The sequence below is a fragment of the Neovison vison genome, chromosome 12, assembly GCF_020171115.1.
Source record: "Neovison vison isolate M4711 chromosome 12, ASM_NN_V1, whole genome shotgun sequence".
Taxonomy (NCBI): domain Eukaryota; kingdom Metazoa; phylum Chordata; class Mammalia; order Carnivora; family Mustelidae; genus Neogale; species Neogale vison.
In genome coordinates, this window is record NC_058102.1 from 105,448,871 (window position 1) to 105,469,764 (window position 20,894).

A 20,894-nucleotide genomic window follows, 5' to 3' on the forward strand; every position below is an offset into this window, starting at 1 on the left:
ATTCAGAGCAGCTCTTGCCAGCCCTGCCCCCCAGAATCCAGACCCCAGAGTACCCAGACCCCTAGTACGTCGGACACCTGCTACACTGAGAGGTTGAGACCCAGAAAGGGGAAGCCTCTCCTGTTGACAGGGAGGAGAGGAGGGAAGGACATTCTGAGGCTGCCCCTCTCTGTTCTGAACCTAGTTATTGGCCCACCCCCCCCCTTTCCAAACGGCAAAGAAGCCCAGGGGAGAAAGCAGTGGGGCAGCCCCAGGAGAGGGGAGGGCACATGCACGTGGGCACATGTGCCTCCATCCCACGCACGCACCAAGCATGCAGGCTGACCCCCCCCCACACACACACCCACATGCACTGGTTTTCAGACAAGCTGGCACGGACACCCTGACAGTTTACAACACTCTTACACCCCCTCGCGCTTGCAGGAACGCGCGCGCACACACACACACAAACACACTCCATCAGGACCCCAGAGTTGGCTGTGCTGTGGAGCCTGCCACCTGCAGGCCCTGCCAAAACCTCCCCCCCCCCCCCATCTCTGGGAGCGCTGGGTTTTTCCAGCCGGAGCCTCACTCCCTCTACTGCAATCTCTGGAAATTGGTGTCTGGCGCCGCCGCTCCTGCCCATTATTTATTGATTTCCTCTGCCCCCGGGAGACCCTCCTCTCAGGAGAGCTGCTGCCCCGGGAGCCGGGGCAGGCGGGAAGCGAGGCTGGGCCACAGGAGGCAGAGGGGATGGAGGGAAGGACGGTTCAGCAGCCCCCACCCTGCTCATCAAGCTCGCCGAGCCCCGCAGGGGCCATAAGCACCAGGCAGGAGGCCAGGAGAGAGGAGGGAGACTCCAGGAGGAGAGGACAGGAGGCAGCGCTGGGGGACCGAGCCCCCCTGAGCCAGCAGCGCCGGCTCAGACAGGCCACCCAGTTCCTGCACAAGGACTCTGCCGACCTGCTCCCCCTGGACAGCCTCAAGAGGCTTGGCACTTCCAAGGACTTGGTGAGGCAGCCCTCTCCCCCGACCCTTCCTCTTCATCTCCCTCTGTCCTGGGCAAGGGGGTGGAGGGCTGGAAAGGACAGTCCCTAAGCCTTCAGATTCCCTCTCCCTTGCTGAGAATGGGGCAGAGCTAGTCCCAGCTAGAGGGGCTCCACTCTGACCGTTCTCAGACTCTTCACTGGGGATGTTCCCACGGCTTGGGGGCTCCGGGAGACCCTGCTGGCATTGCTCAGCTTCTCCCAAATAGTCCAAGATTTATCCTGGGGTGATGAGGAGCTGTGCTATTTAGGAAAAGAGGCTTGCAAGGACACAGGAGCCTTCTGGAGCACTCACTTGCTGCTGGAAAGGCCTGGAGGCCTGGCTGGTTCAGGGCTGTGGTTTCTGTCCTATCCCGAAACAACAGATTCTCTCCTACCAGCTCTGGCCATTCACTGGGCTTTTCCCTGCACAATGGAAGCAGTAAGGGCCTCTGTCCTTTCCTAAGCCCCAGGGTTTTGTATGGCTCTTGGCTGGGCCACTGGCCTCCTGAGTACCCCCTCACTCCCTTGTAGGGAAACAGGCCCTTCCAGGCTCTTTTCCTTCCATCTCCATGCAGCAGTTATGGCCTTCAGAGGGGAGGGGGCGTGTGGAGGGTGTGTGTGTAACAATGAGGAGGTGAGTGGGCCAGGGGACAGCTGCCTACACTCATGTCCCTCTGGGACAGTGGTGAAGACCGTGGGCTTTGGAGCCAGGCAGGCTGCTCAGGTTCAGATCCTGGCTCTACCACTTCCTACTTTGGATAGGTTGCTTAATGGCTCTGAGCTTGCTGCTTCATCTGCTAAATGAGAACCAAATTAGTAGTATCTCCCTCATTGGGTTGCTGTGGGAGTCGCATATAACGAGCTTCGAAGAGTGCCTGGAGAATAGAAATTGCTATCAAAGGTCTAATTTGTATTGTTCCTCCAGCTCCTACTCCATTTAGCTCGAGAGAGAAAATAAGCTCAAAGAAAGGAAGGCTTCCAAGCCCTTGTACCCTCACCCAATTCCTCGTCAGAGGATCTGAAAGGAGGCCAGTCCTACAACCTGAGAGCACAAAGTCAACCCCAGGGGTCTCAGCCCAGCGTTAGCCAGGAGGCTAACGTAGCCCCTCACTCCCTTTCCTGACCTAGCCCTACCAGATTCCTCCTAGACGAATGTTCCCCCTCCAGGAACCCAGCCGAGAGGCCAACCGATTCCCAGGTGATTCCCAGCAGCTCCCAGAGAGGAAAGGTGACCAGACCAAGATCTCAGTTCAGGAACTTCAGAGCTGCTCCCTCCTCGTGGACATGGCGAGCACAGCTGAGAAATAGGGAGAAAGAGGGCAAAGTGGGAGCTGGTCCTTTGGCTCCCGGTGGCTAGGACCTCAAAGTCTCTATGGTTTGGAGACCATCCTACAAATTTCTGGCCCTGGAGAAGAGGCTTTATTAACACTACCATCCCAGAATGGCTGGGTCCTGAGATCTGCCTCAGGACCTCCCGGATTGATCTCAAGCAGTTTCGTTGTGTGGCTTTGGGAGTGAAGACATGGCAGCCTGGGAGGACCCCACGGTCTCCCTCCCTAGGATAACTCTGGAGCAAACTGCACAGCACTGGGGAGCCTGAAGCCTGTACTCCTAGTGGGAAAGGCGGGAGGAGAGCTGGGAACGGCAAGGCTGCTCTTTCTGGCCAGTCCCAGGGTTCACTGCCCTTTTCCCAGAGCTGGGTCTCCTGCTGGCAGCCTTGTTGGCAGGAGCAGCTGGCCTCAAGGGGCTCATTAAACCAAGGGCAGAGAAACAGTCCCAGGTTCCCAAGAAGTGAGGGCAGGTGGAGAAGCACGTGTGCAGTCTGGACAGAAACAGTAATTCTTCAACAAACATTTACTGAGTGTCTACTATATGTAAAGCTAAGCCTTGGGATACAAAGACCTGACCTCACAGGCTCTCCAGGCTAATGGGGGAATTAAAATCCACAAATTCCATCTGTGAGAAGCATGACAAAGGGAGCTAAGAGAAGGGGTGCTGGGCTGAGTCCGGTGTGCAGAATGAAGAGTTCAAAGAAGGGGGCCTGGGTGGCTCAGTGGGTTAAAGCCTCTGCCTTCCGCTCAGGTCATGATCCCAGGGTCATGGGATGGAGCCCCGCAAAGCATCAGGCTCTCTGCTCGGCAGGGAGCCTGCTTCCTCTTTCTCTGCCTGCTTCTCTGCCTACCTGTACTCTCTGTCTGCCAAATAAATATATAAAATCTTTAAAAAAAAAAAAAAAAGAAAGAGTACAAAGAAGTCAGAGAGGGCTTCCTGGAGGAGGCAAACTGCACATTAATTACAGGATATGTATGAAATTTCAGACTTAGATACAAACCTCTCTCTCAAATAAAGAGTAGTTCTGAAAAAGTATGTGGAACCAGTTATCCAGGCTGGCTTAGAAAAAGAGGACAAAGAGGAGTCTCAGGGTGTGGGGGTGCTGAGCAGGAGCCAAGGTGTGGAGGCAAACAGCAGCATGCTGTGAGCAGTACAAACAGGGGCATGGGGGCAGCAGATGTGCCGAGTGGGGGATGAGGCTAAAGACCAAGCAGTGGCCAGGTCCCCTGGGCTGTGCATCACCTTAGAAAGTTTGGGCTTGGGGCGCCTGGGTGGCTCAGTGGTTAAGCCTCTGCCTTCGGCTCAGGTCATGATCTCAGGGTCCTGGGATCGAGCCCCACGTCGGGCTCTCTGCTCAGCAGGGAGCCTGCTTCCCTCTCTCTCTCTCTGCCTGCCTCTCTGCCTACTTGTGATCTCTGTCAAATAAATAAAATCTTTAAAAAAGAAAAAAAGAAAGTTTGGGCTTTATCACGTAAACGACGAGACGTGGCTGTGCTTTGATCGATTTTAAACAGGAGTAACAGAGTTAGTTTTGTTTCACTTTGCAGCTCCTCAGACTTCGACTTATATGCACAAATCATCAGGGCATCTTGTTAAAAGGAAGCTTCTGATTCAGTAGGTCTCGCTTCCAAGGGACATTAAGGCTACCGATCTGAGAACCACACTCTGAATCGTGAGGGTTTTAGATTCATCACTGGCCTTGAGCAGGTGTATGTGGGAGGAAACAGTACTGGAGGCAGTTTCTTGGGAATTTAGGGAAGGCGGTCTGGTGACCCAGACAGCTGGGGTGAGGCTTGAACAAAACCAGTAAGACAAAGCAGGGGTGGACTGGATAAATACAGAAGACAAAGCTATTGGAACTTAAAAAGTGAGGTGACCAGACAGAGTAAAGGTGGTTTCAGGTGGGGGAGAGTTCAAGCATCCTAGTTTTGAGGATGTGACTTCTTTTGTTTTCTGTTGTTGTTACTGAATTTTTTTTCATCACATCACCAACTCTGGGATCTGCTGTACACGGAAGGGTGAGGTCAAAGGGGTAACAGAAAAAAAGTAAAAAATAATGTGTTCTAGACCAGCGATAAAAGCTCCCCAATCACAGTAGTTTCTGAGACGTCCTGTCACCTATAGGTCAGTCTAATCTAAAATGGACTGTTCTCCTGTCCCCATTTCTTCATTGCTGAGTCATCCCCTGGGGTCCCCTGAAACTGGCATGATGTGATCTTGGGGTTGAGTCTGCTATAACGCTCTGACTGCTGGGATCCTTGGGTATGCTCCTGCCGGTTCCTTACTCTAGTGAGATGCAGGACTGGGGTGGGCTTGGGAGGGGGGACATTGTGTGATGACTCCCAGGTGGGAGAACTGAGTGGCCTGGATACTCGGGTTTAGACCCATCTGCCTTCTTTATTTTGGGACGGAGACAGCAGCCGCATAGCGTGATCCAGAGACGCCTGGTGGAAGGAAATCAGAGTCGGCTTCAGGGGGAGTCTCCCCTGGTGCAGGCCCAGATTCACGGCCAGGAGAGCAGGAGGAAGACCAGCAAGACAGAGACTCCGGCTCTTCTGGTCAACTGCAAGGTGAGAAGGCCCCCCCAACCCACCATGGCACAGGCTTTCATGAACAGTCCTGCCTGTGACTGGCTCACTTCTGCCAGCCCCCTTTCTCCCCTGGGCGGTGGGAGAAGGAGGGAGGGAGAAAAGGCACCTCTCCCCGCGGCTTGGACCAAAAAATGGAATCCTGTAGATTCTTTACTCTCTGCCTCTTCTCTCCGTGCTGTTCCACCTGTCATGGTCATTCCTCCTTCCCTTTATCAAATATAATCTTCGAATGTGAATGTGTAAATGCTCTTCAATGTCTTGTACGTCCATGGACCACCGTGCATGTAGGCAGCCTGCAAACCCACCCCCAACATACACACTCAGAAAAAGCTCGTGTGTTCCAAGGTGACAGCCTCATATGGTCCCTCCTCCTTGAAACCCTCTCTGACTTCCCCAGGAGGAAACAGCCTCTCCTCCCTCTTGTCTAGGGCACTTCACACCCAGTCCTTTCATAGATCTTAACACTTGCTAGTGTGCACTAGTTACTGACACTTCCCTTACGCGCAAGCTCAGCACTTACCCCTGTGCCTCCCAGCCACAAATCTCACACACAGCAGGTGCTCAACAGACGTCTGGGATGAGAAAATTACGTGCATTTGGGGTATCCAGTCGTCACCCAATAGGTCTGTATATTCCAGAAGAAAGCGAACCAGTCTTCATTTCCGTGGTGAGCTTGGCGCTTACCCACATCTGAAGTTCCCCGCACGGCGGCCTGGTCTCACCCCCTCCTCTATGCCTCATCCAGACCTCTCTAAGCCAGGCCCTCAGCTTCCCAAGAATTCCTCTCCACAAGCAGATCTCCACTTCTGGCCAAGTCATTCCCAAGAGTATGGACTCACCACGGGCAGCTCTACTTCCTTTTTTGATTCCTTCCTCTAAGAGCTTGTGTGGCCTCAACTGGACAAGTGCCATAGAAATCACTTGGAAAGATTCGGTTCTTTCCTTTCACTCGTTTCGGAGAGGGAATCATCCAAGGCTGGGAAAGGTGAAGGGTCCAAGCCCGATCCATTTTCCCGGGGGGCTCACGGAGTCTCCCATGACCCTCTTTCTCAGTGCCGAGACCAGGAGCTTCGGGTGGCCGTGGACACAGGCACCCACCACAACCAGATCTCTGCTGGATGCCTCAGCCGCCTGGGGTAAGGGCCCAGCCCGAAAGAATGGATGGCGGAAAAAATTCAGAAAATATTCTGAAATTACATAGTAGTAGTTATATGACTCTATGATACACTAAAACCCACTGCATTTATGAAAGTGTGACTTTTAGGGTGTATCTAGTATGTATCAAGAAAGCTGTAGTTAAAAAATGAGGGGGGCTCTGATAGCAAAGACAAGGATTTCGACCCCACATGGGGCCAGGTTATTGGATGAGAACCCAAGTGTGGTGGGGAGGGGTATCAGCTGACTAAGGGGCTGGAGCTCGGGCTGGGGCTGGGGGCTGTGGGGGCCATAAACTTTCTTCCTAATCACAGGTTAGGGAAGAAGGTCCTCAAAGCCCCGGGTGGGGGCCTGGCACCTGGGCCCCCCACCCAGGTGGAGCAGCTAGAGCTACAGCTGGGCCAGGAGACAGTGGCCTGCTCGGCCCAGGTGGTGGGTGAGTCCTCCCTTCATTCCCAGCCCTCTTCGTCCTCTCCCACCTTTCTCTCCTGGCTGGGGCAAAGGCTGGCACCCTACGGGGTGTCCCCAGTCCCTGGGTCTGGATCCTCAGACCTGCGGGAGGGGGAGGGCAGGCAAGCAGGGAGCATTGACAGGCGGGCACCGGGACCGCTGGGGGCCCCTCCAGCCTCTTCTGTTTTTAAACGATTCCGGCAGACGTGGAGAGTCCCGAGTTCTGTCTTGGACTACAGACTCTACTTTCTCTCAAGGTAAGGAGGATGCTAGCGCTTGACCCGCACTTGGGGGCCTGATCCAGAGGGCTGGGAAAAGGAGGTTAAAAGGCACAGGTGTGGTCAGCTTCTGATAAGGAAGACCTGGAGATGTCGTGATTTCACCTTTGCTTCCTTAGAGGTTTCTCATTTGCCCACAAGCAAAAAATAAGAACCAGATCCCACTGTCCACCCAACCCCCACCCCCAGCCCAGGGCTCCAGGTGAAAGGAAGCCAGGGGGAAGAGCAAGGAGTAGGGGGAGGCTGTGGGAAGTGGGAGGGCCCCGAGACGCTTGTGTCCCCTCCCTGTCCCCACAGTGCTGCATAGACCTGGATCGTGGAGTACTACGTCTGAGAGCCCCCTTCCCAGAGCTGCCCTTCCTGCCTCTGTACCAAGAGCCTGGCCAGTGACTGCTGAACCAGTCTGTCCCCAAGGGGAAGGACCTTGCCTTGGGGAATTGCTGGACGGAGGAATGGGGCATCACTACAGCCAAGTAGCTGGGGACAACTGAGTCTGTCCCTCCTGTCGCCACTCTGCCCCCTGCTGCGCCAACCACATTCCTCTCTGCTTCTCAGCCTCTGCCCAATCCTCCAGGAGTCTTCCAGAGAGAGGGCCTGTGAGCTCAGGGGCCTGGCTTCTCTCTCCCTGTTCTCCTCCAAGTCAGGACTACAGAAAAGGACGTTAAGCGTGGCGTGGTGGGAACTGGCCCGAGTCAAAGGCCGCGGCCTGCACCACCCTTCCCCTGTCCCTCGCCGTCCACGCTTCCCACCCCTCAGTGGCCTTCACTCCTGCATCCTGCCCACCTCGGCTTCAGGGGCTCGTTAACTCTCCCAGCTAGATTGCCGCACCTCACCCGGGGCCCTGTCCCTGCTGACGCCCACCTTTCAGATTCCGCACATGACTGCTCACAGTGAGTACTCCGGTACACAGGTGAGGACGGCCAGGCTGCGGGCTTCCTTAGTTACCTTTTCTGGGGTTGCCAACGTCTGAAGTCAGTAATCGCCCCGTGCCAGACCTCAGATGGACCTCCACTACTTCCCCCGGCAGCTCTCCTCCTCCCCTCGCTTTTTTACACCTCGGGACCCTGAACTCTGGGGGGTGGGGCGGAGGGGCCCTGTCAGGAACTGCCCCACAAGGTGGAAAGGAGGGCAGGTGCTCAGTCCTCAGCCTCCACCTAACCAGGATTCCTTCTTGTTTCTGGAACTGTTCACCTCATTAGACCTCCCTTCCCCTCATCTCTGCCTCCTGGGCTTGAGCTTGTCCGATTTTGGAACCAGTGGCTTTCTATCCACCACCAGGCTGTGACCCAAAGGGAAAAGACAAGGAGGCTTTTGGTTTTCAGTGTGAAGAGAGGAACTCAGACCTTAAGAAGCCAGACCCCTGAGTGCCTTTCGGGCTCGTTTCCGTCTCTCGGGTCATGGATTCAGGGTAGAGGAAGAGAGTGGTCTAACTAACCTCAGCTGGGAAACCAGGGTCCTTGGAGTGGAAACGCAATCTGGAGCCCGGGGTAGATCAGAGAAGCAGGCTACCACCCAGCTGCCTTCTGACCTCCGGTCTTGCCTCTCCCAGCTACGTCCCCTGCCCTCAGAAGCAGCAGAGGGGGCACATGTGTGATAAGGATCCCCTCGTGCCTCCTGCCTCGCCCCATCACCTCTGCTTTCCTGGCGCTGCTTTTTCCCTTCTGCCTCTTGCTGCTTCTATAATTGCAGACCCCGGACCCAGGGGCTGGCCTTCAGCTCAGCTGCTTGTCCATTTGAATAAACACCTGTTTCTCTATGCCGGTCTCCTTCTCTGCACTTCCTCCATATTGATCAGAGTCTGCACTGGTAACTCTGCCCTGATTTCCTTAGAGAAAGGCAATGTGAATGTGGGCCTTTCCCCAGCTCGATCCATCTGGCTGGGGTGGAGATAATTGAGAGCAAGGTCTTGCAAACTCCTTGGGGCACAACTCATGGCCAGAAATGCATTTTACATTGTACTCAGAGCACACACACAATTGTAACAAAACAATACTTCTCCTACTGCGAGCAATATACTCAGACATTTCTCACACTACTTTATTCTATCCTATTTCGTTCAGCCAAAAAATGCTGACCACAACCCACCACAGGACGGCAACCTGTAATGTGAAAAAACACCGGCTTGGGAGTGTGCAGAATCGAGAGCAGAAGGGGTAAAATTGGCCCAAGATACAATTCTGGTTGTGGTCTGGCTCCTAAACTTGCACCAGATTTCGAATGTCTGTTGTCTCATAGACAAAAGTATTTTGGGGGAAAAAGGGACCAAGGCCTACGAAACCACACAATACTTAAAGAACATGGCAAAATGAGGAAGTGCTAACCTGGCTTCTTTGATAAACAGAAGAAAATCATCTCAGGGTTGTGGGAACAGTGAAGACCAGAGTGTAAAATGTCTGGAAAGACTGTCTTCAAAAGCAAAACACTGGGCCATTCCTGTAATCACCATGGATACCAATGACTTAGAGCTGTGCCAGGGGAGTTGGAGCCTGGAACGGGGAGGGCCCTTAACTCATTGCTCCACTGGCCCAAAAGCCTGCTTTCGTTACAAGCGTTGGAGCCATGTAAAAGACCTGTGCTCCTGGCTCACAAACATGCTTGTTTGCCACACAAGGAGAATGGGGAGCTCCAGGGGGGAGGGGGAGGTCCCTCATATGTGGAATGAGGTTGGGCTCCTACAATCCTGCCGATGTGATGGGTAAGGTACACGAAGAAACGAACAGAAGGCCAACTCGTCTCTTCTTTCACTGAGAAGACCAAGAAGGCTACAGTTCACAGCCCCCCTAGGATGGCTGCCATCCTTCCATGTCCCTCTGTGATGTTTGCTTCCTATTCTGCCAGCGCCATGGATACCTGGGGGGGGGGTTTCTGGAGGCTCCTTTTTCAGCTAAGAGGGCAAGTCCGGCTAGGTGGGATCGTGGAAGCTTGCAGGAGCACACTGGGGTGGCTGGTCCGGATGGTAGAGGGTCTGGTGAAGCAGGGCACGGACGGCTGGGACATCGTCAGGATCTGAGGATAGGAAAGGGGTGGGTCAGAGGTTGGGGATCTCCTGGGCACCTGGCATAGGGCTGCCCCAGCTGCGAGCCCTCCTGGGACTCACCCACGCCCAGCTCCTGCAGGAGGCTCTGGAACTCTGGCTCAGCCTCCAGCAGTTTCAGCAGATTGGTCGATTCCATCCGCTCAAGCTGCACCTCCCAGTAGACGTAGATCTTCTGGTTGAACGTGACGTACACGAGGCAGGGGCTGTTGCGGCCCTCCTTGCAGGCATAGAGGCCTGAGGGGTGTGGGGGGTGGGACGGAGGTCAGGGGGTTCCAGTCCCAGTGGGGAAGGGCAGAGCCTATGACACGCAGACCTTGGAGTCAGCCATTCCCACCCTCCCATAGACGGCAGGCCAAAAACTGAAGGCCCTCTTTCTATTCTGTCTGTAGTGGGAACTCAGAAAAATAGGTAAAATAGGGGGCACCTGAGTGGCTCAATAGTTAAGCGGCTGCCTTCGGTTCAGGTCATGATCCCAGAGTCCTGGGATCAAGCCCCGAATCGGGTTCCCTGCTCAGTGAGAAGCCTGCTTCTCCCTCTCCCCCTGCTTGTGTGCTCTCTCTCGCTGTGTCTCTCTCTGTCAAACAAATAAAATCTTAACAAAAAAAACCCACGTAAAATATGTGGCCTATTTCAGACATGGAAAAACACCAGGCAGAATAGCACCCTAAAAGTGATGGCTGCTGATGTCCTCATCTGAGTGATGGCCCTGGAGGAATGAAGGGGAGTCTTGGTAGTCCAAGGGGTAGATGAGCAAAAAACAGTCAGAAACTCAGGCTTCTCTTAGATGGCCACAGTTCCTTCTTCAAAGGCATTTTAACCTTTCAGGACATTGGAGAATGAACCCCAGAGCACTGTGTAATTCTTAGCACCTCAGCAACCAAAGGTATCCCCATGTTCCCTGCAAGAGCCAGCACTGCTTTTCAAGTCTCTGATTTGGAACCAATGCTCTAGAAAGTTCCTTACCAAGTTCTGACACGCTCAGATGGGAAAGAACTTTCCAGTGTGTTCACACATCCCAGATGGAGAGGTGATAAGAACTCAGCCCATTCTTTTTTAAATTAGTCTCTCTTTTTTTTTTAAGGTTTTATTTATTTGACAGAGAGAGAGAGATAAGAACTCAGCCCATTCTTTTTTAAATTAGCCCTTCTTTTTTTTTAAAGTTTTATTTATTTGACGAGAGAGAGAGAGAGAGAGAGAGAGAGAAAGAGAAAGAGAGAATGAGTCAGGGAGTGGCAGGCAGAGAGAAAATAGACTTCCTGCTGAACAAGGAGCCAACGTGGGACTCAATCTCAAGACCCTGGGATCATGACCTGAGTATAAGGCAGACGCTTAACTGACTGAGCCACCCAGATGCTCCAAACTCAGCACATTCGTGAAGATAATCAGAGATGGGTCTGTCACTCTCCTTTACTCCTTATTTAAAACTGTAAAGGGTACTTGGGTGGCTCAGTGGGTTCAGCGTCTGCCTTTGACTCAGGTCATAATCTCAGGGTCCTAGTATCGAGTCCTGCATTGGGCTCCTCGCTCAGCGGGGTGCCTGCTTCTCCCTCTGCCCCCACTCTGCTTGCGCTTAAAAAAAAAAAAAAACCCAAAACAAAAAACCTGTACAGATGGCAACCTAGTACCCACCGTCACCCTCTAACACAAGTGCCAAAGAACTCATCTGTTTATGAAGACTCAAGTTAGGGGAAGCGGAGACAGTGGACACAAGGGTGGACAAGTGTGGTAAGAGAGGGGCCATGGGCCAGGGTCCCACCTGCACAGAAGGCTCGGATGTTCTCGTCCACCTGGAAGCGGACAACGGTGCGGTTGTGATCAATGATATATGTCTGTCCATCCCAGGCACAGGCCACCACCTCCTCATGCCCATTGCCCTGCAAAAGGCCAGAGACCAGGCTGTAGGGGTGACCAGCAGCTGCTGTGCCAAGAGCCCTCGTGATGGGGCCTGGGTGAAAAATGAAGGAGCAGCGCACCTGGCCCTGTGTGCTGAACAGCCAGCTGGGAAGAAAACGAGCCTAAGTTTCTTACTGACCTCGCTCCTCCCATCTATGGCCACACAGCCGACGGGGGCAACAGTATTCCCAGTCTCCTACGGAGGAAGCTTCAGTCGATGGAAGTGAAGCCACTCACACGAGGTCATGCAGCAGGGAAGGGAGACAGCATGGAATCAGGGCTCAAACCCGGCCTGGTCTCCCGGCTTTAAAGCCTTGGGCCTCTCCCCCTAACCATCACATGTGCACAAGTCTGGCCCCGTATGCAGGCTGCAGGGGCCGCAGCCCTAGTAAAGAGGGGCTCAGACACAGATGAGAAAAAAATGATAGAAGGAGTGGGGGGCGAAGAACTCCCTTCTGGACCCTAGTAACTTATTTCTCGTTAGACCCATTATTGCTGCCAAACCACTGGTGCAGGCACTGTGCTGCCGGGAAGGGAACGGGGCTGAGCGTCGAGGGATACGGGCAGACAGATGCACTGGAGACGCAGTTAGAGTCCGTCTGAAGAGACGGAGGGGGAATTGTGAAGGGAGGATGTCTCGCTTAAATCTCATCTCTCCGTGTCAGGGAGGTAAGGCTGCTCCTCTCACCGTGACATCCAGTTTCTCCAGGGCGAAGAGCTGGTGATCCACCTGCACCGACCACAGCAGCTTGTCTGCTTCCTCCATCAGCTTCAGGGTCCCTGCGGGGGGAGGAGGGGAGGACAGGCAGGCCAGGGTGGGCATGAAGGACCCCTGAGCAGACCCCACATGCACGCAGCCCCCGACCCAAGCAGGAACTCACCATCCAGAGTGCAGAGGGCAAAGAGGCCAGAGCCAGCCCTCTCAGCGGTGTGGCCTGTGGGTGCGACAGAAGGACGGGAAGAAGAAAAGGTGAAGGGCAAGGCAAGGTCAGAGGGTACAGAGGGAGGGGCGGTCCAAGGCAGGCAGAAAGGGAGGGCCCTGCAGCCCCCTTCTCCCAGGACTGATGCTGGCCCCTCCCCTCGGCTCCCTCTCATGCCCCCAGCCCCCAGCCCACCTTCACCTCGTTTGATGTTGCCAACGAGGTGGGTGGAGACGTTCTTGTTGTGGATGCGGCCAGAAGTCTGGTGCAACATGACATCTCGGGCAGCCAGGGTGTCCCTGTGTGGGGTGGAGGGGGATACTAAGTGGGGATCAGGAGAGCCTAGTTCTCCAGTACTTTTCTAGCCCCGATCTCTGTACAGGCTCCCAGGATGTGAATCAGCCTGGACACCGATCGCTGAGCCTTGTCTGGCCCGTGTGGCAAGTAGAAGAAAAGAGAGAGACAGAACTGCCAAGTTAGAATCTTGGAATCTCCTCCAGGTGCTACAAGGTGAAAGCCTGGGATTCTCTGGGTCCCCAAATAATCTTCTGTAGTGGGGAAGAGGTGCCCTGCTGGGACCCAGCTGAAGCAGCTCTGTCAACTACAGACCCATCTGCTGCCATGGGAATCCGGGAGCCCCTCTGGATTCCATGCACCCCATGCCGTCCACAGGCCTGCACCCTTACCTACTGCCCTCCAGGGCTCCCTCTGAGGTTGGGGGGGGCCCGGTGTCCTTGTTCCAGGTACACAGCAGAATGGCGTAAGCACAGCCCGGCTGAGATACCATCAGTTCTGGCACACCCAGGGGCCCGGGAGTCACCGAGAGACTGTCCACCTGCACCAGGGAACAGGGGCTGACAGAGGGCTGGGGCAGAAGTGGGACCCTGCAGAGAACAGGGGAGAGCGTGGGGTAGGGGCCCTGGAAACACTGCCCCGGGCTTCAAGGGCAGGAGCAGGAGGAAGAATGCAAGTTCACGGGGCTCCTGCTCGGTTCCATTCTCTCCATACAACCCACCTGCTCTCCACGGGCATATGTCGTACGGCCGTGCCGTAGAGCACATCACACCACCTGCACCCTTGTTACCCAGTGCTCCCCCGTCTCTGCCAATGGTTAGTCACTTGCCCCTCACACCCTGATCTGAAACTCTCTTCTTCGGATTTCTCTCAACAAGGACATGTTCTCTTTCTCCCACCCTAAACCCAGGCCCATGACTGTGCTCCCTTTCCTGGAGGGGGCCTCCTCCCTGCCCCCTGAGGCCCCTGAGCCCCACACTCAGCCTCTCACCTGACCCTCCAGCGTCCATTTCTTGAGGGACACCAGCTGTCCCATGGGATGCTCAGTGCCCTCGCCCAGATCTTCCCAGCGGAAAGCCCGGACCACGCGGTCTGTGTAACCTACCACCAGCTCACAACACCCGTCTCCATCTGCAGATCCAGAAAGACAGATGCGTTTGGAGCTGAATGTGTAGTCACGAGCTCGCGTCCTTCACACGGGTCCTCCCTGCTCCTCCGCTGCCACCACTGCTATTGGCACTTTCACCCACCACAACCCCATACCCGAGGTGAACCCGCAAGCACTGCGTCTGCACCTGCTCCCCTGCCTGCCTTTTGCATGGAACACTAACCCCCCCGACCCAACTGCTCCACGGGTCCTATCACGGCTTCCCTCCTGCTGCTTCTGTCAGATACACAACCCGAGTGTCCCGAATCACGCCATGTACCTCCCACGGCCTTCCGGGCAGCTTCCGGCCAGGACCTCAAACCCTATATCTGTAGGGCTCACTCCCTTGCCACCTTCAGTGTCTGGCCAAATGCCACCTTCCCAGCAATGGCTTCCCCACCAGCTCCATTTAGAATTGGTACCTCCACTTCTCTGCCCTGACACTTGCTAGCCCCCTTACATGGTTTCTTTTCTCCACGGCACATCCGACCTTCTCATATTGGACTTCATTTTCTTACAATGTTCTATACTGTTTCTCTTGTACCCTTTCCCAGTAAGGGTCCAAGAAGGCAGTGACTTCTGTCTGTTCTTTTCACTGCTGCAGTCCCACTGCCTAGAACAACACCTAGTTTATAATGGGAGCTCAGTAACTCAACATAAAATGCATAATAACTGCACACATGAACACTAACTACCTCCCCGAATCCGTTGAGATCGGCTCTACTACCCATTGACTCCTATTCCCCCAGCTGCTTGCAGACGGCCATGCCCACCGATGTCGCTGATCAGCATGACCTTGGTGTTGGCAGGGATATGCTGTTTGAACACTGGATGTTGCTCCTCTGCTGTCAGGCTCTCGTGGTGCCCAGAAGCATCCAGGGCCTTGGCAGGCGTCAGGTCACACAGGTGAAACCATCCTTCTGCACTCACCGCCACTACCAGGTTCTGGGAGAAGCAGAGGCACGGGAGGGATGAACTGGGGAGGGACGTTGGGGCATGAGCCTCATCACTAAAGCACAGAAGTGAGAGGGCTGAAGCCTTTAACTCTCGACTGGTTTCCACCAGGAGATGGGGGTCAATCTAGGTAAAGCCTTGGAGTTCTACCGAAGTCCCAACGTCCCCTAGGGTCCTTACCTTTCCTTTATTACACACATCTCCGACCCCAACGCAAGTCAGCTGCAAAGAAAAGGGGAGACACACTGAGGGAGGCCAGTACTCCTTAAACTCCAGGAAACAAGGAGAGGTTTGCTCCCAGTGTTCGCTGAAAACTTGTGCCAAGTGACCTACACTGATCGCTCACGCTAAGGGAGTTCTTACGCGAAGGGTTTGGTTCTACCCCAGACACCAACAGGAAGACCTAAAGTGGTAAAGATGGTCTGGGCTGAACAGAAGCTTCACATCAGGATAGCCAGTTTATTTCTAGATTTCTTCAAAGTCTTACCCCCCGTTTTCTACTATATAAGCTCAGATGACCTCGGCAGCTTTGGAGTACTAAGGAAGCAACTCCACGACAGAAAATAAAAACCAGCCCAGAAGCTGGGAGCGTGTCGCCTGGTGGCTCCCCTCCCTGAATCGAATGAACCCCGAAAGAGCAGCTGGGCTGAGGAGATGGTGAACTGGGGACACACTGGTGGACTCCTGTGGGGCTTAGCATTGACAGGAAGGATCCCTCTGCCCCTCGAGCCCCAGGGAGTTGAACACTGACCATGCCCTGGCAGGAGCAGGTGAGCCACGGCCGGCTGTCGTCATTCTTATACACGAACAGCTTCCCGCTGGTGTCCCCCACCACTAGCTCATTTAACTTCAAACAGGGAGAGAAGACAGGGTTAGTTAGGATGGGATCTTAGGGAACCACTTCAAACTTTTCTCTATGGGGCCCTTCCTAGGGACGTCACAAGATCTCAATTTATATCTTCACTAACTTTTTAGTTAAAAAAAAAAAAAAAGTCCTCTGCAACCAACAACAGCACAGTTTCCCAGAGTTTCTTTAATTCCCTGTAGGGGTGGGTGCGTGTCAGGGGAAGTTAGCAGAATGGGGCAATATAGAAATCTATGACCCTGGGGCACCTGGGTGGCTCAGTGGGTTAAGCCTCTGTCTTTGGCTCAGGTCATGATCTCAGGGTCCTGGGATCGAGCCCCGCATTGGGCTCTCTGCTCAGCAGGGAGCCTGCTTCTCTCTCTTTCTCTCTGTCTGCCTGTCTACCTACTTGTAATCTCTGTGTCAAATAAATAAATAAAATCTTAAAAAAGAGAGAGAGAAAGATATCTATGACCCTTCCTATCCAGAAGTCTGACAACAGAACAGCCCCAGGGGCTGCGTGCCTGACTGTCAATGGGACATGTTTCGAAAACAACCCAAGATATTTAACTCTTGGAAAACTGAACTTCAGACCACGTATTTAATCGCACGCCAAAAGAGACGACAAGGTCAGCTCTGGGGGTCCTCCTTCTTGCAAGACTTTCTGATCACAGTGTGTATGAGCGCAGGTGGAGCGGGTGGAAGTGCTGGAGGGGACAGCTTGAGGGGTTTGCAGGCCTCAGCCTCCACGCTCTGGGCCTCTGGCGCCCTCAAGTGGTAGCCGAGCACTTAGGAGGGGGCGCCGGGTACCAAGCCTCTTCTCTATTTGTATCTGGGTACTCAGTTTTCCCAGAGGTTGCCAGAAGGCTGGCTACCTTTTGAGGGGCTATCAGTGAGAGCAAGGTAGCACCAAAGCCCTTTTTCACAAATAGCTTCCTGATTTTCCCTTGGGGGGGGCGGGGCCAGCCAACGCCTCTTTCCTATTCTCAAAACAGAGTGAACCTTAAACTCTCAAGAGCTTCATTCTAAAGGCAACACAGAGATAACAGATCAACAGTAAGGAAAAGTTGAAAATGAACTGGTGTTTATTAATAATGATTTACTTGATTTGAATCTTTGATTTTTTTTTTTTTAATAGTTACGGGAGTTTCTGGTGGGAACATATGATCACAGAAGCGTTTTTTTTGTTTTTTTTTTTTTAATTTTATTTATTTCTTTGACAGAGACAGATCACAAGTAGGCAGAGAGAGGAGGAAGCAAGCTCCCTGCTGAGCAGAGAGCCCGATGCGGGACTGGATCCCAGGACCTTGAGATCATGACCTGAGCTGAAGGCAGAGGCTTTAACCCACTGAGCCACCCAGGCGCCCTAAAGTAAGTGTTTTTTACATTAAACTCTCTCCACCGCATGTTTCCATTACGTCTGCCCCAGAGGACTTGGCGCAGACACACAGGACAGCAGCTGCGTGGCACAGAGGCTCAGTGTGGCTACCTGGATTTGAATCCCGCTGCCTATGCTTAAAGTTTCTCATCTATAAAACAAGGATCATAAGGCTATCTACCGCATAAGGTTGTTGCGAGAATCGAGCTAACAGCACAAGGCCTTTACAACAGTGACTAGCATAGTGTGAGCACTAACACCAGGTGGTTTTCAGCCTCTAGTTAAATCCCTCCAAGGCCAGGGACCCTACAATCCATTCTTTTTAATTCATTCATGCAGCAAATGCTGTCGTCCGTAAGAGGGCCTCAATAAAGGTTTACTTAATGGACTAATTAAAAAAAAAAAGGTTTTGGAGGAGGTGCCTGGGTGGCTCAGTTGGTTAAGCATCTGCCTTTGGCTTGAGTCATGATCCCTGGGCCGGGGGTGGGTGGGATGGTAGATCCTGGGATTGAATCTGTACTGCTCAGTAGGAAGTCTGTTTCTTCCCCTGCCACCTGCCCCCTGCCCCCAGCTCATGCTCACTCTCTCTCTCTCAAATAAATAAATAAAATCTTTAAAAATAAATAAATAACTAAATAAATTTTTAGAAGTTTTTTTTTTAAGAAACAAAGAAAAATCAGGATGAAAGAGAATGCTCAGCCAGTCCTTGAGTTCGCAGGTAAAGCTAGACAATGAGTTAGGGGTACAAAGGTAAATGCTGCAGACTCCCTGTCGCACCTCACCGTTTCACAAGGGCAGACTCAGAAATAAAATTACAACGCGGTGCAGTAGGTAGAGGGAGCAAACAGATGTGACCCAGCCAGGCAATGACAGGCAATGACAATGAGGTAATGGCTGGTCTCCTGGAAGGGGACATTTCTAAAGTGGCCCATCTGCTTTCCCGGAGCTATAATGCTTCCCAGCAGTTCCTCTTGTCTGTGGCTGATCCTGGCTCTGGCTTCTGGAGATCACTTACTGACACTAACGCGCCCCAGATGAAGAGGGCCGTCGCCAGAAATACTCAAGGAGAGAGGCGGCAAGGTCTTTGATCTCCTGCAGCCTTCCAGTAGCCAGGCTTTTGTGGGCAGTCCAAGAGGGTGTGCATTCTATTTCTGCCTTCCCCTCCCCGCAACTTACCAGGAAATAAATTAGTTTTCAAAGAACTTTAGGCTATTGATTTATCAGGATGAAATAAGTCGTTTTCCTGCCCCAGATCTCCGAATGGTAGCCTGGGGAACCAGTAACAGAATTTCTATCCACACTCATGCAGGCTGAATGTACCACATACAATCACTAGGCAACTATCTCAACTATTGCCCTTCTTTCAGTTATATTTATCAATAACCGGCAAAACCCTTCAAACTGCTTCCAGAGACATAATCACATTTGCTTTCCATAACTGCCTTCATTTATTCAACAAACATTTGATGAGTGCCTACTATGTGCCAGGCACTATTCTAAGTGTTGGGAATATAGCAGTGAAAAAAAAATTTCCCATCCTAGGGTGGCTGGGGGATGGACATTGGGGAGGGAAGGTGCTATGGTGAGTGCTGTGAAATGTGTAAACCTGATGTTTCCCAGACTTGTACCCCTGGGGCAAACAATACATTATATGTTAAAAAAAAAATCTCCTATCCTTATGAAGCTAACAACTCAGATTAAAAAAAAAAACAAAAACACAAAAAAACGGTAGTACAATATATCTAATATTGCATAACTAAGTGTATTAGTGCAATCCACTTAGAAAAGTTCAATTTCCAAAAAAAGCTGATGTTGTGAAGCTATGAAAAAAGGCATGTATTTTTCCCTTTTAAACAAAGAGGAAAATCAGATAACACAGAAAATAATGCACATCTAAAGTCACTCTGTTAATTTATTATTTGAAAATGTCTCTCTTGATTTTCTCATAAAATTGTAATGCCTGGCATATGAAGAAATGTGAAAGCCCAGAAAACAATATAAATTTATGAGAATAACTCCTTCCTCCAGGGAAGAGAGCCAAAAGAGGCCTCATAAAATATCTTCTCTATCAAAACACAAAGGGGGGCGCATGTTTTAGGCCTTGTTTTTTTTTCCAAAGAGAGCACAGAACAGTTAGGGGGGTGAGAATAAGTAAGGAGGCAGAATAGGGAGATGGATCAGAGGATAGGACAGGATGGCAATACGGTGCTTTGCATTAAAAGTATGAAATAATGGGGGCGCCTGGGTGGCTCAGTGGGTTGAGTCTCTGCTTTCGGTTCGGGTCCTCGTCTTGGGGTCCTGGGATGGAGCCCCGAGCTGGGCTCTCTGCTCGGGGAAGGGCCTGCTCGTGATATTTCTCTATCAAATAAAGACATAAAATTTTAAAAAAACATGAAAAAATGAATGAAAACATAGTCTGTTAAAAAGAGTGTCTCACACCAGCAACAACTCCTTTGATGCTCCACCCCAAAACTCTACATCTTTTAATCACTGCCCCTCCTTACATTTTGTTATTCTTGTGACCATCACCCCACCTAAGGGCTGGGACCGTCTAGTTCATTTTGGAATTCCCAGAATATAGCACAGCCCTTGGCACACGATGGGTAGCTGAATAAGTATTTGTGGAAAAACACGCAAATATTAACAACGCTAAAAGCTGCGTTTCTGCATTAACTCACTTAAACAAGGAGGAAAATATCGATTGGGGAGAGACGAAACAGTAGATGTAAACTGCTTTTGTAATTCAACCAAGGTGCAGCGCCTTCAAGTTGCCAGGCCCTTGTGTTCTACGGAGCAGGCTAGAGAAACCCTGCCAGGCTGGGGCCCGCAGAGACAGAAAAGTACAGCACAACTGTGGAACCCAGCCTAAGGGGCACGTGTCAGAGCAGAAAAAGGCACGCTGCAAGCTCATTTTTGAGGCTTCGGAAGGTAAAATGACTTGAGAGGTGATGTCCCTGGAGAAGGCATCACGACAGAAGCAATGAACCAGGACCTCTGGCCACCAGCTTACCAGGCTCCCACTGTGAACAAGTTACTAGCTTAGGCAAAGCATCAGTTATGTATGCCCCTAAAAGAACACCAGACCAGGGAACCTGGGCAATTCGGTCCCGACGTTCAGCAGGAAACCCCCTCCGAAGCTCGCCCCTAGCCCCCGACTTCCACCGCCCCAGCCCCACCGCGCAGGCGCCACGCGCACGCCCAGGGCGGCTCCTCTACTTCCCTGGCCCGCCCCACCCGGAACGGAGCTGCAGAGCCCGGCCGCGTCTCGCAGTGCGCATGCACTGACCGTGTCGTTATCGACGTCTCCGAGGCAGATCGCGTGCGGGAAGAGGCTCCCACTAAATTCCAGAGCGACGCGCTGCACGTAGCTAACCGACCTCATCGCGCTTCCAAGGGCCGAGGGACCGGGGAACCCCGCTAAATGTTCCCCGAACCCCTTCCGAGAGCCGCCCGCGCGGAAGGCCGGCCAACGCGGAAAGTTACGTCACCGCCCGAGCCTCCAATAGCGGCCTTCGTCGCTTAATCTTAAAGAGGAGGTGGGTCTTCTGAGCCCTCTGGGCGTGGGATCGGGCTTACCCAGCTACGGCTGTGAGTGACAGGGGCCTGGGCCACTC

General features: G+C 52.8%; 2 protein-coding genes across 3 annotated transcripts; one reads left to right on the forward strand and one right to left on the reverse strand.

The window, feature by feature from the left end:
- Positions 1–706: 706 nt before the first annotated feature.
- On the forward strand, positions 707–8,550 carry NRIP2 (nuclear receptor interacting protein 2). Its single transcript, XM_044226995.1, has 6 exons — positions 707–990; positions 4,757–4,909; positions 5,984–6,066; positions 6,400–6,521; positions 6,740–6,792; positions 7,111–8,550. Exons 1-6 carry the CDS (start codon positions 733–735, stop codon positions 7,201–7,203), a joined length of 762 nt encoding a protein of 253 aa, XP_044082930.1. The 5' UTR covers positions 707–732; the 3' UTR covers positions 7,204–8,550.
- Positions 8,551–8,826: 276 nt separating this feature from the next.
- ITFG2 (integrin alpha FG-GAP repeat containing 2) lies at positions 8,827–20,778 on the reverse strand. 2 transcript variants are annotated; one of them, XM_044229033.1, is made up of 12 exons: positions 20,567–20,778; positions 15,810–15,905; positions 15,239–15,280; positions 14,878–15,049; positions 13,949–14,088; positions 13,350–13,498; positions 12,865–12,962; positions 12,625–12,678; positions 12,432–12,523; positions 11,607–11,724; positions 9,911–10,084; positions 8,827–9,819 (listed from the first exon to the last, which is right to left on the reverse strand). In XM_044229033.1, exons 1-12 carry the CDS (start codon positions 20,660–20,662, stop codon positions 9,716–9,718), a joined length of 1,335 nt encoding a protein of 444 aa, XP_044084968.1. In that variant the 5' UTR covers positions 20,663–20,778; the 3' UTR covers positions 8,827–9,715. The 2 variants fall into 2 exon arrangements, with proteins under 2 accessions (XP_044084968.1, XP_044084967.1); XM_044229032.1 differs by having other exon boundaries at positions 12,859–12,962.
- Between the last annotated feature and the right edge of the window lie 116 nt (positions 20,779–20,894).

Coding starts and splice junctions, on each gene's coding strand:
- ITFG2 (XM_044229032.1), bottom strand. CDS start 20,662: ATGAGGTCGGTTAGCTACGTGCAGCGCGTCGCTCTGGAATTTAGTGGG. Junction 15,906..20,566: donor GAGACGTCGATAACGACACG/GTCAGTGCATGC, acceptor CCCTGTTTGAAG/TTAAATGAGCTAGTGGTGGG. Junction 9,820..9,910: donor CCTGCAGGAGCTGGGCGTGG/GTGAGTCCCAGG, acceptor TCCTATCCTCAG/ATCCTGACGATGTCCCAGCC.
- NRIP2 (XM_044226995.1), top strand. CDS start 733: ATGGAGGGAAGGACGGTTCAGCAGCCCCCACCCTGCTCATCAAGCTCG. Junction 6,522..6,739: donor CTGCTCGGCCCAGGTGGTGG/GTGAGTCCTCCC, acceptor CGATTCCGGCAG/ACGTGGAGAGTCCCGAGTTC. Junction 6,793..7,110: donor AGACTCTACTTTCTCTCAAG/GTAAGGAGGATG, acceptor CTGTCCCCACAG/TGCTGCATAGACCTGGATCG.